Here is a 16,996-nt window from a genome sequence, read left to right as displayed (position 1 = left end):
GTGGTGATCGTCTCGCAGGATTTTATGAAAATTTTAGTTAATTTTAAAATTAGATAAATCTAATTAATTAAATAATCAAATTAAATAGTATTTAATTAATTAAGTAAGGCTATGTGGTAGTGATAGGGACGGCACGGCCTCGGGTCGGGTTGCAGCACGGCACGAGTGGGGGCCCGACGGCCCGGCACAGCCGTCCATAAACGGCCCTGGGCCGCGCCGGGTCAAGAAGAATTTATTTTGTTTTAAAAATTTTTGGAAATAAAATGTCAAAATTATGAAAAAAAAAATTATTTGTTTTATTATAAAAATCTGACAAGGCAGAAAATAAAAGTTTTCGTAAAATTTTTTAAAATATAAAATTTAAGAATTCACCTTCCTTCTTAATAAGTAATAACTTTTTTTCATAAAAAATTAATTTTTAAAAAATTAAAGTATTCTGTACACATCATAACGATGAAAGAAGCATCATCCTCCGCAGCCGTCGGATCATCAGAAAGATAATCCACCACACTATCCTCGTCCGCCCCAGCTCCGGCTCCGCGGGGAACGAGAGCGCGATATGATCATATGAGAGTGAGAAAGTACTAGAAAGGTCTCTTCGCACCTCCCTCTTCCCTATCCACAGAGCCGAAGCTCTCCTCCTCCCTCCCTGTAGTTCTCACCCACAAGGAGCAATCGAATCCGATCGAATCGCCATTAGAGAGGGAGAAAGAGACCTAGAGAGAGGGGGTGTGGAGGTAGGAGTAGGAGTATTGATGGAGGAGACAGTGTTGTCGTGGGACTCAACGCCGCGATCGTTCGGGATGGATCGGAGATCTCCGGTCGCCGACAAGCTCCGCGCCGCCGTCGCCGACGAGCTCTTCCACTTCCTCGGCGACTACTCCGACGACGTTCTCGCGGTACACCTTACAACCCTAACCTCGTCCGATTCCGATTCCGATTCCGATTCCTCACGCAATACGTATGCAAATTCGCATTTGATAGATTTGTCTCGATCTAGCTGCTAGTGTTGATTCGTACGTACTTGCTTTCTTTCACTGTGGATCGGGTACTAGTTTCTTCGTGTGAATTTGTGATTCCTCCGCGAACACGTGTTTCCATATGATAGATTTGTCTCAATCTAGAGTGCTTTGTATGTATGTATCATCATTATTGCTAAGCAGTAGTAGTAGTAGTTTCTTCGTATGCATTCGCGCTGAGATGAGCCTTTCGCTCGTGCTTGAGGTGCTATAGACTCCTTTACGAGGTTCTAAAATGAGCTTTGTAGTTTCTTCTTATGAACTGGTGTTGAGATGAGCCTTTCGCTCTATTAGGCTGCAGCAGTAAGTATTTATGCTATCGTAAGTAAATATTTATGCTATATAATCTTTACTGAATCACTGCTACACCGAACAAATTTGGTAACGCATTGTCTGTATGATATTCAGTGTTATTGCAGACTTCGTTGCTTCACTTTTATGTTTCGTTGAGACTGATCTCTTTCTTGCTTCCCCTATTAATTCAAGGAGTACATTGTAGTGCTTGTCTGCAATGGCAAAAATCAAAATCAAGCCCGCGATGACCTGGAGGCATTTCTGGGAGATGACAGTGCAAAATTTGTGGCATGGTATTTTTAATTGCGAACCTCTTTTGTTCCATTTGATCTCTCTTTTTTTTTTTCAAGTTTGCTAGCTTATATAATTTTGACCCACTGCAGGCTGTGGAATTACCTAAATAAAGAGACCAAGGTTTCAGATCCGCCTTTTGACTCTTCAAATCATCAAACTGGGGTAACAAGTGGCCGCAGTGATATTTTGGTAATACTAGATCTGTACTTGCTAACATCTATTGTCAAACAATAGCTCCAAGTATTTTGACTGAGATAATTTATTTACTGTATTTTCACAGTCTAAAGATGGGTTGCATGAACCAGCAGAGAATCCTAACTTGACTTGTGCAAATACAAATGAAGTCAATGCTGGGGGATCACTAAACCAAACATTTGAAACTCACAATGGAGTTCAAAGATATACAACATCTTCTAGCAAGATATATTCTCCTGAAATTTTAAATCGTTGTGACCGACGCCTTCGGTATGAGAGTCAGCATCATAAGGTCGATGGACTAAGCCTTTTGTCTTAGTTTATCAAGTTAATTTCTAAAAAAGGCTGGGGTATCTAACTTCGTCGTTCCATATGATAGAACAGATAGCTCAAAATAATTCGATTGTCGTAGCTTCAGGAAGATCTCCTTTAGTGAATTCAGAACTGGTTGCAAGGAGTACACAATCGGTTCACAAAGGCAAGTTTTGACATTTTCGTTTTTTAGTACTAGGGCATTTGTGCAAATGTGAACTATTGAGTAGAATATGCTTAAATCTTTGTTAATGTTTAAATAACGAGGATAAACTCATCCCTCATGTACTGTGGGCTCCTGCAACACCGTTGTATAGGAATTTTTAATGTAAGGTGTACGGACAGTTGATCTAGTATCCCAAAAGTGTGGTTTGGTCCCTGTATCGTTTAAGGACTTCAATCCTGAGATTGTACGTCCTTTTACAAATTCGATCACTCACTGTAAATAAAATCTAAGTTTTCCTGGTTCCAAAGGGGGATCCTCTGCAAAATGACTTCCTTATTTAAGTGTACTTGAAATAGGCTTTAAAAGGCAATTTTCTAGGAATAGTTGTTTGTTTCTCAGATTTCTTTTACAGGCTAGGATGTCATTGCATTAAATGAACAAGTTCAAGGACCCAAGTGTTTACTTAAGTGCAGGCATTAATTGCTGTATCAGGATACTACAGGGACTATCCATCCATATTCCCTTTTTTAAATGAGTAACATGCTGGCTTTGCCTTTTCTGTTTAAATGATATGACAGTTGTTTTATGTCTTTTTCTCTTTGCAGAAGATTTTCAATTGAGGCATCTTAATGCTGTAAATGCTACTGCAAGAAGGTTGCCTTTGAAAGCCATGGATGTTGAAGAGGCAGAAGTACCTCAACCTACTACCAAGAGGCGTGGTAATGTTTGGGACAGACTGGGGAAGCGTAGCGTGGAAGATGATCTCTTAAGTAGAGAAAATACTTACCTTTATGGCGATAACGAAGAAAAACATAAAAAGCCTTGGTTGGCATCGGTCGAGCCTTATGGAAAACTAAATGAGGATGTAAGTAGAAAATTTTCTATGGTCAACAAAAGCTGTAGTGAAATCATTTCCGACAACCATGTGGAAGATGTTGAACTACAACAGCATAATGTTAATGATATTCACCCTCACGATCATGTCGACAATCTTAAAAGAAAGAGGCACTTCAATTCGACCTTTTCTCACTTCAAGGGAAGTCATTTTCCTGGTAGGGAAGCAGTTCAGAAGCCAGATAGAAACCTACCATTCAAGTATGGCCATTCGAGAGAGCTTGATTTTTTTTTTTTTTTTAGAAAATACAGGAAGAAAAGACAATACGGGAGGTCCCTTTTAATTTGACTTTCGTTCTTAACCTTTTGCCATCTTTTGACTTTTCCATTCTTTTTGTTGTATTCTTTTTCTACTTGAATGAGTTTAGACCTGAGGCTAAAGGTTATCCTGGGGTAAAATCTTCAAGTGTTGTGCAAAATGTGTTGCAAGTTAGTAGTCGGGCATCAGCTAAACCTGAGTTTCTTATTACCTCAGAAAATGGAAACAGCAACAATAACTCCATGCAAGATGTAAGAGATATTAATGCTGTAGAAGTTCAAAATTTCTCAATCTCTGAATATTTATTTAGAGCATACTTTTCTTTAAATTTTCATGCAGGAAATGCTGGATGTGAAATCAAAATTGCGTCAAGTACAAATCAATATGCTCAAGTTACGCTCAAAGCAAGCAGAAATGAGTAATGCAATAATAAAAGCCCAACCAGGTTCTTAGTTGCATCTGATCATTAGAGTTACTCTTTTCTTTAAGCACTGTTAAAGAAGATGCCTTTTTCAGATGTATGGCTTCTTACATGTTTGATACGTGGAATGTAATATGTGTTTGGGATGTGCTTGTGATTCTTTTTAATTTTTATGACTTTTGAAATCTTAAGCTTTCTTTGCTTTTGCTAATACTTCAGATACAGATGTATGCTATTGTGAGATGATGTTACTTAAACTGCTCAAAGTTTGGTTGAATCACCAAGTTTACATGATTATAGAGATATCGAGTAAAGATTTTCAGTCTGTCAAATTCAACAGAACGATGATTTCTTTACTCAGACATTTGATTAATGAAACATCTCTTACAGTGAAACTGGTATCACTTCATGTCAAATGCCATTTTCTTCTTAATTGTGTATATTGTGCTTGTCCTGATTTTCAAAGTTTTTCAAAACTGCAAAGAAGAAAACTAGAAGAAAGTTGTACACAATAAAATGACATAGATTTTATCTAATGACCAATCTTTATTTTATGTACTTTTGCCAATTTGTTGAGACATAAGGCAGTGAAGTGAATATGCCTAGATATTTGACTGAACGTGTATATATAGTTTTTCTTGTTCATCTGAAGATGTCATAGTAAACATGAAACTTTTGCATCGTTCTTTTTGCTTTCTGCAGGCCCACAGAATAATCAGGAGGAAGATACTGAATCAAGGACGGTTCTTGTGACAAATGTAGTGTAATCAGAATCAAAACCTTTCTACCTCTGTTTCTTAATTGTCCTATGCTTCTGCTTCAGTTCCTCAAGCCTAGTGAATAAGCATGGTTTTTGACGGACATCAGCATTACATATATAGACGTGTAGAGTAATTACATGATTCTAGGAATAATTTCATGGAGAATGGCCTTATATACATGTTTTCCAGGCTACAAATAGAAGTACTGTGTTCCTTACGTTTTAGAATGTTTGTCATATTAGATATATATGATGCAACACAGTAGGAGCTTATGTTTAGCTTTGTTATCTGAAAATTATCTAGGGGGATGCATCTAGATATTTGATAATGAAAATTGATATTGTGAAGTCTGATTTGCATGTAAATTTGTGGCGATTTTTTTGGACTCAAACAAAATGATTGGAGATGCCATACACTGATAGTCAACATACTCCAATAACCATGCTTTTCAGTTTTGCGGTGTGGTTTGATGTTACTTGATTGTTTGGTGATAATAGTTGGCCAAAATGTTGACCTGTGGGCTTTACTCAAAATAAAAATTAAAAATAGGTTCTCCAAAATGTTGATTGTTCGTAGCTGTTGCTATACTTTTGTGCTATACTTTGTCTTTTGCTGGTAAAAACTAACCAACAAATGTACTTTTGACATGAGAATGTTTTCTTAGGTACATTTTGCAGCTTCAAAAGAAGCATTAATGTCTCATTTTATGAAGTGTGGTGCAATCATCAAGGTTATCATGTTAACCGACACGATAACTGGTCAACCAAAAGGGTATAATACAATTCAATTACTTTTTCTAAATAAGTACATGATTAATTGGATATTTTGTGCAACCCAAAAATGATGCAACCTGATGTAGTTACCCTTTCAGGGCGGCATACATTGTTTTCAAAAGCAAGGATTCAGTTGACAAGGCTGTATCAATGAATGGGACCTCATTTTTCTCTCGAATTTTGATGGTATGGCTTTACTTTCTTCATTATGATATCTTGAAAGATGCTTCAATTTCACCATCAATCAATTAGTAGGATAAATGCCCAAATGGATTTCAATTTAGATAGTCCCTTTACCCACAAGAAGGATTTGGTCAAAAGGCTGTATCAACCTGATTTTGACAGCATTACGTTTCGCCAACCGAAACTTCAGTAACCATTGGATTTTCCACTGTGTATTGGAGTAATGCACCGAGGCTTAGTCTTAAGACATTACATTATGCCTGGCAAACGAGAGTACAGAATCATGTCATTTTCATTTTCTCGTGTTTTCATGCATGATTCCTGTTCAGGTAATGCATAAGGCAGACACGCCACCTGGGTTTCTGGTGCCAGCTCAGCAAGCAACAAAGCCTCTGCAACCATGGTCTTCTCAACCATTCCAGAAGCCACCTTATCAAAAACACAGTGCGACCTCTCACCTGCAATGGAGGCGTGAATCGTGATGCTGCTTCTGCCGCCACTAATGAACAGCAATCTTGAAAGGCCAAAGAGTAGATAAAAAATCCACTCTGTAGAACAAAATTTATCATGTTGAATTCTATTTTAAGAGGTGTTCAAGCTCTATTATTTGTTGTGGATCAAAGATCCTAGAGCACATGAAGTACGACCATTAGAGAAGATAAGAGAAAGTGCCTGTGTAGCAGGGGGTTTGCACTGTTGAACTGCGGATTCATTTATGAGGGTGCAGCCAGCTGAGGAAACAGATGTTCTCTTCCAATTGCAAGTGCGTGTAATGCATCCTTCGAATTGCCTGTAATCCATCCTCTTACTTTTCCTTTTCATCTGCCCTGCTTTGTGTATTCTTTTAAGGAATAGGACTTCGGATGTTGTCACTGATGGGTACATTTAGCATGTAAAATTACATTTGGCGTCGCTCATAAAATTCTGGAGTAAAGAATGCATTGCCGAAGCACAGGCACAGGACAGGGTTGTTGGAAGATCTAGTGCTATAGTGCTACTGCTATGATTACTAGAAGCTCCTGTAAGCTGTAACAACTCCCCTTGTCTTAGTTGATACGTTACAGTATACCTTATTTTATTATCATCATTTCTATTTCAATCAACCAATTAGTATAAACCGAAAAACAGGAGTAACTGTATATTATTTGCACATCATCAAATTATACATCTGTTTTGTTGTGGGTTTAAGATAGATGAAGGGGGAGCCTCTGGAGCGTTCCATAAGTTGCTCTAATCAACTGGTAAGATAAGAGAGCAGTGTCAGACAAACATTCATGTGCACGTGCATAAACTGCAGAGTCCCCCTCGGTGAGGATTTACGTCAGTACTTGTACTTCATCAACTCTCCGAAATTGAAGCAGCTCAAAATACTTGAGCCTAAATAAGAACAAACAATCAAAACTTCGGAGAGAGAGGATTGCTTCACTAAGTTTTAACAGCACAAGCACAGTCAATCAACCATAATTCCTAAGAAATTTATATATTTCTGGCACAATGCTATTTTCTTTTGGCTCATCTCTATCAGAAATTCAAATAGTTTAAAATTCAGTCATTAGGTCAAAGCAAACAACCAAACTTAAAAACATCATATAAGAGCACTTTCATGTATACCTGTACAATCATCAGAATCTAATTACCATCTTTTAAAAATAAAACAGAACACAAACTATCAAGCTTTTGACACACAGAAGTAGAGGAAAGCAGCTCGAAATCCACAGAACACCACAACAAATACCTATACTCCTGATTAAATACTCTGGCAACTATATATATATATATGTATTTATATAAATAGGTTTTCATTTGTCCCCCTTATGCTTATCAGTACTTGGTTCTTCTGTTTTTGTAAAAATGTGAAGAACCTTTATCTGAACCATAGCACATTCTTCAAATTACGAACCTGCGCTTCAAAGTTTCCATTTACTATATAACCTTACCATATTTGTGAAATAGGTACCTGAACTTAACAAATTTTTGTTTTACTTGACTGAATATTCTTTAATCAAATGAAAACCTTTCTGTTATTTGATGGAATATCAGTCAAAAATGTTGTCAGATACATTGAGCTGAGATTGTAGAATCGGAACTTTAAAATTCCAGGTACCATTTTCGGAAAACACTGTAAGGTTAGGCAGTAAAATAAAAGCATCTAAAGCTTAGGTACCGATTTCAAAATGTGCTATAATTCAGGTGAGGTCTATACATTTTTACCTTTTTCTGTTTGCTCTTTTTCAATCAGTGGTCATCGGTTGAGTCATGCAGCATCTGAAGCGTGCTCTACGAACAGTATTCACAATCTCCATCTGAGCAATTTCGAGCATCCTTACAATATCAGTGAAGGGGGGCCGCGCGTCCGGATTCGCATCCCAGCATCGGGTCATGATCTCGCTTAGTGCAGGGAGGCAGTCATTTGGGATGGGCGGGCGGGCTCCCCTGTTCACGACAGCAAATGCTGCCTGGACAGCTGTCATGTTCTGGAACGGGAGCATACCTGTGATAAGCTCCCATAGGACAATCCCAAAGCTATAGACATCAACCTTCTGATTATAAGGTCTGTGCTGGATCATCTCCCTACACGGAAAAAATAAAAAATAAAAAATAAAACGAATCAGCAGCAGATGTTGTTCATGCGAAAGAATTTACAAGAATATGTTACTGATGAGGATAGCGAGCATAATCACTTGCTGGTTTGGCATCCGAGAGTTTTCAGGAAAAGGTTAGGCAAAATACAAATAATAATAAGATGTCAGAGTATGATTTTATTTGACGACCCATAAATGCCATATTTGTAATGCTGTATAGAAATTATATATGTCATGTAGAGCATAGACCATAATGATAAATTGCTGATATGTCTATAAAGTAGACTCACAAAGGCCAAAGCTACACTGATATGCATCTAGTTTCACAAACATGCCCACAATTCTACAATTCCATTGATATATATTGCTGGAAAGATTGATCTCTGAAAATCTAAGGTATTACAGAAAGTTTTGAAGTAAAACAATCTATTTTTGACCTCATACTCATGTCATTGCATTGCTTTAATATATGGAAAAGCGCAGCATCTAATTTATCATACATCTTTTAAAAAAACTAAGGTCCCACAAAATTGTCCTAACAACCCTAATTATTTCTGGCATAAGATAACAGATCTTTTTCTCCTGACATTTATAGACTTTAGCAGTAGCAAAAATGCTCATATATAAAATAATACTACATTACACTTTGGGTCCTCAAGCTATGAGGCTTGTGACACTTCGGTTCTCAAATTTTAATTTGTTGTAATTTCTGACTCGAACTTTCTAAATTGTTGCAATCAAATTAATTTAGTTGATTAAATGTTAAATATCGAAGTGATGTAGCAGTATTGTGATGGTGATGTCAATGATTAAAATATTACATAACTTCCACATCAGTAGCACATCAATTTTTAGTCAACTAAATTGGGTTGCAAAACTTGATTTTAACAATTTATGAAGTTTTGAGCTAGAAATTACAACAAATTAAAGTTTGTGGACCGAAGTGTCGCACGCCTCATAGCTTGAGGACCAAAGCGTGATTTAGCCTAAAATAAATTTGGATCTCTAAGTTACTCCCCACCAATGTCACCAAGAGCACCAAAATCAATCCTACAGAAAGAAACTAGGAATTTCGATGCTGAATCCTACTTGCATTTTCAGCTTCAAGTTTTCAGCCAATACCTCAGGCCATCCGAGTAAGTAAAGAAATAACTAGCTTACATGCATAAAAATAACAGTTAGCATATGAGACAGAATACTTTCAAGTGTTATGCTGACATAGTTTGAGGGTGCAAAAAGATTGGAAAACAAAAACCATCATGAAGTCATATGCAGTAATGGAACAGTAAGCAGAAATGATAGCAGTCACATGGAAAGATTGCCAGCCTATAAGTTTAGGTAATTCATATTTATAATATAAAAATAGAGAGATGTCAAGGCACCAGAGTCATGCTGTTTGCTTATCACAATAAAATCTATGTTCAAGTACTACTCGGTTACTTTGAGCCACTTCACATGGCAAAAGTTTCACAGAAATGTACAGGGCATGTTCCATTTAATCTTTAATACTTGTCTAATAGAACAACATAATCCACTTGTACTTCTAGCATTAGGCTTTGCAGCACGGAAAAGTTTAGATGATAAAACTAGTCACAGCCAGTATTCTTAGAAGCCAAAATACCATAATATTTTCTCGTTTCTGTATATCTGTTTCTTCTTACTGGCCTTATACTGACTCAACGGTTCAACCAGCACATAGTTAGCAACTAGCAATTACCCAGAATGCTAATGTACCAATTCATGCAGATAATGCCAAGCTGAGCAAAATAACATAATATATGATAGAGGAAAAAAAAAAAAAAAAAACAGGGCTCAATACAATTATTCAAGTCAGCCAACATTCAGTACTCAATTCATGCAGGTTATTATAAAATCAATTGACAATCATAGCAAACAATCTGTTGAAACAAAACTAAATTCATAAAGGCCTACCTAAATGGATGTTTCATGCAACAAAATAATTCTCATCTTCATGGAAAGTTTGTAAATATAGCCAGAAAGATCAAAAGTTAGTTTAAAAAGATTAAGGATTAGTTTAATTAAATAATTACTACTCCTTCCTACGCTTGATCTAGAGCCAACTAAGCCATCTTTAGCCAGTTGCCTTTCATTCATAACTGCCCCGGTCAGCGGTTTTCAAATATATGATGGAAATACCATAGACATCTAATAAAGCCTGTAGATAACTTCATGATCATCACAGTACGTGTTTCAAAATGTCCTGCTCAGGTTGGTCTGGGTCTTTGTACTAAGGTTGTTAGCCGTAATATTTCTTCAAACTATTCTTTAAATCATAATCATAGCTGATAGTACTCTATAACTTGAAATTCTGGTAAAAAATTATTTAAATCACATTCAGGTTCACTTTCTGCCATCTACATGTATTTCTAGCGAAAGCTATTATCTTCTTTTTATCTACTCACATTGCATCAGTAAACCAAGAGAGAAAGAATTCACCTGGGTAAACATACAATCTAAAACGATAGATAAAACATAAAACAAGCAATAAAAACCATAACAACTTAATGTGCACATACGGAGCCATCCAGCGATAGGTCCCAGTTTCTGGAGTCATCCCTTCCGTCTGCACCTCGATCCTTGCAACTCCAAAATCTGCAATCTTGATCGACCTATCTGCATTTATTAGCAAATTATCTGATTTTAAATCCCTATGAATAAGCCCTAGCCCATGCACATAAGCCATTCCATGGGCCACATCGAGTGCCTGCCTAACGGCCACCTTCAATGGCACCGTTCCGTTCTGCCTCCTCATCAGAAACTGCCGAACAGAACCACCTTTTGCATACTCCGTTACAATGCACCAAACCATCGGCTTCTTACATGCCCCGATAAACCTAACTATATTCGGGTGCTTCAACGTAGCAAGCATCATCACCTCCTGCGCGAACTGCTGCTCCATCAATTGAGCTCTTTCCGGATCGTTCTCAGGCTTCTCCAACAGCTTAATGGCCACATCCTCCCCATTGTAAGTCCCCTTGTAGAGCTTGCCGAAAGCACCTTGTGCAAAAGCCATTCCAATATTAAGCTTCCTAAGATCAATCGTCCACTCGTCGTAATTTTCAAGAGACTCAGTTGGGTAGCGAGGGTCCATCAAAGCTTGGGCCAAAGCATCCTCATTTAGGGCATGTGAAACCCTATGGCGGCGAAGAACGCTGTGGCCGATGATCGAGTAGTTAGCGGGCGATACAGATTTAAGGCCAGGGTGGAGGAGGATTCCCGTGCGCGAGTTGTTGTTCGAACCAACGCTGCTGTTGCCGGCCGACATGGCTACCGAGCGGTCATCGGTGCTCGTAGGGATGCTGCTGAGGCTGTCTATCGACATGTTGGAGCCTTCTTCCAGCTTTTGGTAGAAGCCCATGTCGTAGAAGCCATTACCCATCATCATCACATTCCCGCCTCCCCCGATCCCCCCGCGGCTCATGATCTCGGAGAATTTGGCACCCTCCATCATTCTATTCTAGTACCCAAATCAATTCACGGAAACCCTAAACCCTTTTACGCGACCTATGAGCTTCAAACTAGCTGATTCCAGCTCAAAACCCTACTTTTATTTGATCCAGCCCATATCTATATCAACTAATAACTGGATATGACCACACAAAAAAAAAAAAAAAAAAAAAAACCCTAGGAATCGATGGATTGTACCTCCTCCTCTCCTCGTACTAGTTAGAAGCGAGGATTCGATGGATTGGAGGCTAGGGCTCGGCGATTTCGACGATACGTACCTCGATCGAAAGCGAATCGCGCGGCGGAGACGAATCCATGGGTGGGATCGGAGGAAGAAGGAGTAAAATCGGAAATTGGGACGGGGTATGGGACCGAGATCGGGGCTAGAGGTGATGGTCTACGGCCTTTTTGGTGGGTTGGGGGGAAGGCGACGACCGAGTGTGAAAGGACTACGGTCTTTAGATAGAGAGCAGAGCATCGTTGTGCGCTTCATCTTTTATCCTCGTGTTTTTTTTTTTCTTTCTTTTTTTTGGTAATTACACTTTTGATCTTCGATATTTTAATAAGTCATTGTAATTTTAGTTTTATTTTTACAATTTCATTAAAATTAAACTTTTTAATAATTAACTGAATAATAATATATCGTTATTATGATAATAATATTTTTTTCAATTATTTATATGTCATTAATTACAATACCAATACATCACTGCACAGTGCACGCCAATAATATAATATGATTCACTCAATCAGATTGTACTATAAAACATAATTATTATAGTTCTAAAATTTTAAATTAAAAATTATTATAAAAAAAAGTACATAATCTAGTTGTCATGGAAATATATAAAATACCACATAGGTGTAATTTTTATATCCCCTGATTTAAGAGCCTATAAATTTTCTTAGATTTTAGTTAGAATAATATTATTTATATATCTAAAAATGAATATAAATTCTACATACCATCCATCTACTGGATGAGAAATTTTTTTCCTGTCACATAAATATGCTAAATACGACACGGTGATGGAAATTTTCATCAAATTGCTAAATACTAAGCTATTATTTCATAACATTAGAATACTACTAGAGCTTTAATAAAGAGCTTTCGAGCTTGTATTTCCTTCTTTGGAGAATGTATTTCCTAACCGTGCTTTAGTTCAATGAATGGTTATGAACAACTAAATATTTGCCTCTGTATTTTTCATGTACAGTTTTTGCCTACAAAATTAATCCATCTGCTCAAAGCAAAACACCAAGAATCAACCAACCTCCATTCCGGAAACAAATAAAAGCACAAATTCGATGCTCAATTATCTCAAAACAATGCATCTTTTTACACACTAAGACTAGAGACCAAACAGATGTTCTTTTTTTTTTTTCTTATAAAAATTCGACACCTAAACCATGAAAATAATTTACCAAAAGATATATGCAGAACACGCTCGAGTTTTTACTCCCTTATCATTTTTGCCAGACTACTGGCCGTCTAGGCTTCGTACAATTCTAAACTTGGTCTAACAATCACCGTACAAGATTAAAATGATCCATGCAACAATAACAATCAAGAGGTTAATAAATGCTCCTGCTGGATGGGCCTGATGCGGGGGCCCTAAAGTTTGGGCCAGATAGTCTGGCAGAACGCCCAAAAGCCTACTTTGCGGACTCATCTTTTAATTTTTTCTAAACTTAAAATGGTTGGTATTAAAAGTCGAGAGGGAAGGAATGGAGGATAGATCAAAATGAGCAGCGGTCTACGGCTGGCGTGGCGGACTCAGAACAGGCAATAATTTCTGCTGGGCCAAAGCCGCCCAAAATCCACGTGTGGAGTCTGTTGTTAGCTGTTGCTCTCTGAGCACTCCACATTTTTCCCTGGAGCCCCCTCCACGTCACCAGTTGCTGCGTGGACCATGGTCCGCGCCATGAACAAGTCTCCTAATTAGTTAAACACAATTATACGCACTTACATACATTAATAAGAACTTTCCAGGATTTAATATCACACAAGTCATATATAGGTTTCTGAAGTTGCAGTGCATGATGACGATTCTTAATTAGTTTGTCTCTCCCATGCTGCAAAAAGTTGCCTGCCGACTACCAACTATTTGTGAAACTTATTAATGTTTGATTTTGTAGCAACAATATTCGATCGACTAGCTCCAAGATATAGATATAGTAGATCTTCACAATGTATCTAATTCAGTATGATCTTCCACGGAGATTGCAGATTACTGCTTAATGAAATATACGCTTTCGATCTTCTTGACTGATACCGTGGACCAGGTTCATAGCAATGGTAAATATACAACTTAATTCACGTCCCTCATCCACAGTCGTCGCTCGTCACTCATTTATTGAAGTGCAGCTGCACTGCAATGGCTTTATCCAGAAAACCCCGCCATATTAAGACTCTCCCCCCTCCTCTCTCTCTCTCTCTCTCTCTCTCTCTCTCTCTCTCTCTATATATATATATATTATTAATTGATATACACATTTCCTCCTCTCTCCGCGTTAACTTAACACATATCCTCCACCACCACCCTCCTCACCCTCAGCCTCCCGGGCGTCCACCCCTTTGTTAAACGATCACCTCTCTTTCTTTTAATAACATGCAATCAATGGTCCTCCACCCACATACAGATTAAAGTGAATTAATTAGGATATATATTTATATATATATATATATAGGTGTATGTACGTACGTTGAGAGATTTAATATATTATACATACATATAAATATATATATATATATATATATGACTCCAACTCCGACTGGCGCTGCGGCAGGGGCCTCCTCCTGTAGGCAGCACCGGCGCCGGCTCTTCCGCGGAGTCCGCATGCGAAAGTGGGGCACGTGGGTCTCGGAGATCCGCGTGCCGAGGAGCCAGTCGCGTATATGGCTCGGCTCATTCGACCACCCCGAGAAGGCGGCGCGCGCTTACGATGCTGCAGTCTACTGTCTACGCGGTGCGGCGGGCAACTTCAACTTCCCGGGGGAGCCACAGCCCGACATCACCGAAGAGAAGCGCCGCACACTCACCCCCGACGACATCAAGGCCATCGCTGCTTGCCATGCTGCCTCCGCCTCGGTGGTTATCAAAGATGGCGACGACGTCGGCTTCTCCGACGAGCGGAAGCTGCAGCAACTCATCCCTACGTCGGCTTCCTCCTCGTTAGTAAGGGATGCATGCAGCAGCAGTAGCAACAATAACAATAATAACAATAACAATAATAACAATAATAACAATAATAATAATAATAACAATAATAATAATGGTGATGGTGGTAGTAGTGGTTGTGGTGGTGGTGATGAGGTGATCATGGCTAGCAGTGGCTCGTTGGACGAGGAAGCGTCGCTGTGGGACGACTTGTCCTTGGAGAACTTCCTCTTAGATGAAGCCGTGGTCCAAGAGATGATGAGCATGTGGGATCTACTGTGAAAAATGGGAAAAAAATTGTATACATAATTTTATAGCATCTNAGCTCATCTCAACTGCCGAACAAAAATAAATTTTTTAAATATTTTAATTTAGTAAAATAAATTATGTTTTGGACGGTTGAGATGAATAGGACTCGCCACGTGACGCCAAAACGAACAAACTCTAAAAAAAATATTATGTTTGGGAGGTATGCCAGCCAAAATTTTGTCGCTCGTGATTGTCGTGCTGCGTCAGAGCAAATCCATGGGCGGCTCTTCTAAGCGCGAACAGTACTATTATTGTTGTTATTATTAACGAGTGAAAATGACCCTCCATGGCGCCACTCCCACCCTCTCCCTCTTCCTCGTCCATGGCGCTCTTCTCCGCCTTCCTCGTACTGGTGTCGCTCCCGACCCTATTGGTGGCGAGATCCGAGCCCACATTCTACGACCCAGCTCGCGTTTCCCGCCTCTCATGGCGCCCCAGGTGCTCTCCCCCAACCGCCGTGCTCTTGCTCGCTGTTTTGCGTGTCGGTAGTGGGTCCTGATTTGAGCTTCTGCGAACTGGGTTTCTGTTTCCAGGGCTTTTTTGTACAGGGGCTTCGTTTCTCACGAGGAATGCGACCATTTGATCGAGTTGGTAATGGAGAAAATTGTGATCTTTTGTTTCCTCGATCGTTGGGTGTTGCCCACCACTTGTTTGATGAAATGACCCACCGGGTTTTTAATGCGGTAGGCGAAGGACAAGCTGGAGAAGTCGATGGTGGCGGACGATGAGTCTGGGGATAGCGTTGCGAGCGATATTCGGACGAGCTCCGGCATGTTCTTGGAGAAGCACCAGGTTTTGGTTTTGGCTTTCTTGTGGCATTTTATTTGTTGAATATATATATGTATGTATGTATGTATTCACGGCCTATATACTGGTTTTATATTTTTCGTTTTTCTGACCTAATTAAAGCATATTTGTTTCTATTGATTGATACTTTTTTTTTTTTTTTTTGCAAGAAAATACACATGGTCAAGAACATACAGCAAATTAAAATGATGCAGTAATTTCAGAAATGACTGAACTATTAATTGAGGAGACATTTACTTTGTAAGGTAATACATATGAAACCATTTTCCGCGCCACGCGTCCTTCGGCATGAAATCCTATGCGCATCGACTGAAACGCGGAAAGAGTTCGCGAGGCAAGTGGCACAAACACTTCTAGCCAACACGACGGCCAGTGAACAACCATAACATTAGTCAGAGAATATATTAATCTCAATTTTAATTTTCTCTGCTGGCAGAAACTTGAAAAGTTTGATAAGTTATATATCTAGCGAGAATAATAAACCAGGAATAGAAAGCATTTCAAAACAACTCAATCAATTATTTCAGAATTTTTTAGTTTTAACAAATTAACTAACCATTCTTTCACAACATTAATTTCTTCTATAAATAATTAGAAGTTAAAGCACGCATTTATCTCTTTGTACAGCTTATTAATTATACATAGCATATATAATGCGTTTTCAGCTGTAATTAACTTAGTGTGTGCATATATATATCCTTTTTTACTTAGTATATTTTCTTTGAGATTTTGTAGTTGTTCAAGGACATAAATTTTCATGCGAAATAAATTGTTCAAATCTACTTGAAAATTCACAAAAAAAGGAATATCTTAATTAAGTTCAATAGTTGTTCATGGGAATTTTCATTTATACTGGCTCGGTATCAACTTTCAAGCGATCAACTAACCCCTCTTTGCATGCATCAGTACTCAGCAGGGATGAACAAAGTATTTCAGCAGGAGTAGAATGGTTATTTAAACATAAATGAATACATTAAAATAACGATCCGTTGTAGTCTAGTTGGTTAGGATACTCGGCTCTCACCCGAGAGACCCGGGTTCGAGTCCCGGCAACGGAATTTTTTTTTTTTTCATTTTATATTTATTTTATATTATATT

General features: G+C 38.5%; 4 protein-coding genes and 1 non-coding gene across 6 annotated transcripts; 4 read left to right on the top strand and 1 right to left on the bottom strand.

Annotated features, from left to right (window-relative positions):
• LOC109706531 (nucleolar protein 12-like) lies at positions 467-6,637 on the top strand. Of its 2 annotated transcripts, XM_020227437.1 has the most exons (12): positions 467-899; positions 1,506-1,606; positions 1,697-1,796; positions 1,888-2,094; positions 2,187-2,280; positions 2,886-3,375; positions 3,543-3,684; positions 3,773-3,878; positions 4,557-4,612; positions 5,280-5,386; positions 5,487-5,574; positions 5,901-6,637. In XM_020227437.1, exons 1-12 carry the CDS (start codon positions 756-758, stop codon positions 6,051-6,053), a joined length of 1,788 nt encoding a protein of 595 aa, XP_020083026.1. In that variant the 5' UTR covers positions 467-755; the 3' UTR covers positions 6,054-6,637. The 2 variants fall into 2 exon arrangements, with proteins under 2 accessions (XP_020083026.1, XP_020083027.1); XM_020227438.1 differs by lacking the exon at positions 3,543-3,684 and having other exon boundaries at positions 2,886-3,145.
• On the bottom strand, positions 7,091-12,102 carry LOC109706532 (serine/threonine-protein kinase HT1-like). Its single transcript, XM_020227439.1, has 2 exons — positions 10,691-12,102; positions 7,091-8,142 (listed from the first exon to the last, which is right to left on the bottom strand). The coding sequence occupies exons 1-2, from the start codon at positions 11,623-11,625 to the stop codon at positions 7,803-7,805; spliced, it is 1,275 nt and encodes a 424-aa protein (XP_020083028.1). The 5' UTR covers positions 11,626-12,102; the 3' UTR covers positions 7,091-7,802.
• Positions 14,462-15,064, top strand: LOC109706797 (ethylene-responsive transcription factor ERF018). The gene is made up of 2 exons (XM_020227795.1): positions 14,462-14,796; positions 14,914-15,064. Exons 1-2 carry the CDS (start codon positions 14,462-14,464, stop codon positions 15,062-15,064), a joined length of 486 nt encoding a protein of 161 aa, XP_020083384.1.
• LOC109704493 (probable prolyl 4-hydroxylase 7) lies at positions 15,260-15,922 on the top strand. Its single transcript, XM_020225242.1, has 3 exons — positions 15,260-15,529; positions 15,625-15,682; positions 15,779-15,922. The coding sequence occupies exons 1-3, from the start codon at positions 15,378-15,380 to the stop codon at positions 15,920-15,922; spliced, it is 354 nt and encodes a 117-aa protein (XP_020080831.1). The 5' UTR covers positions 15,260-15,377.
• TRNAE-CUC lies at positions 16,884-16,956 on the top strand. Its single transcript has one exon. It is a non-coding gene; the product is annotated as a tRNA-Glu (tRNA).

This window comes from Ananas comosus, linkage group 2 (assembly GCF_001540865.1).
Source record: "Ananas comosus cultivar F153 linkage group 2, ASM154086v1, whole genome shotgun sequence".
NCBI lineage: Eukaryota > Viridiplantae > Streptophyta > Magnoliopsida > Poales > Bromeliaceae > Ananas > Ananas comosus.
This window is presented reverse-complemented; position numbering and strand designations above follow the sequence as displayed.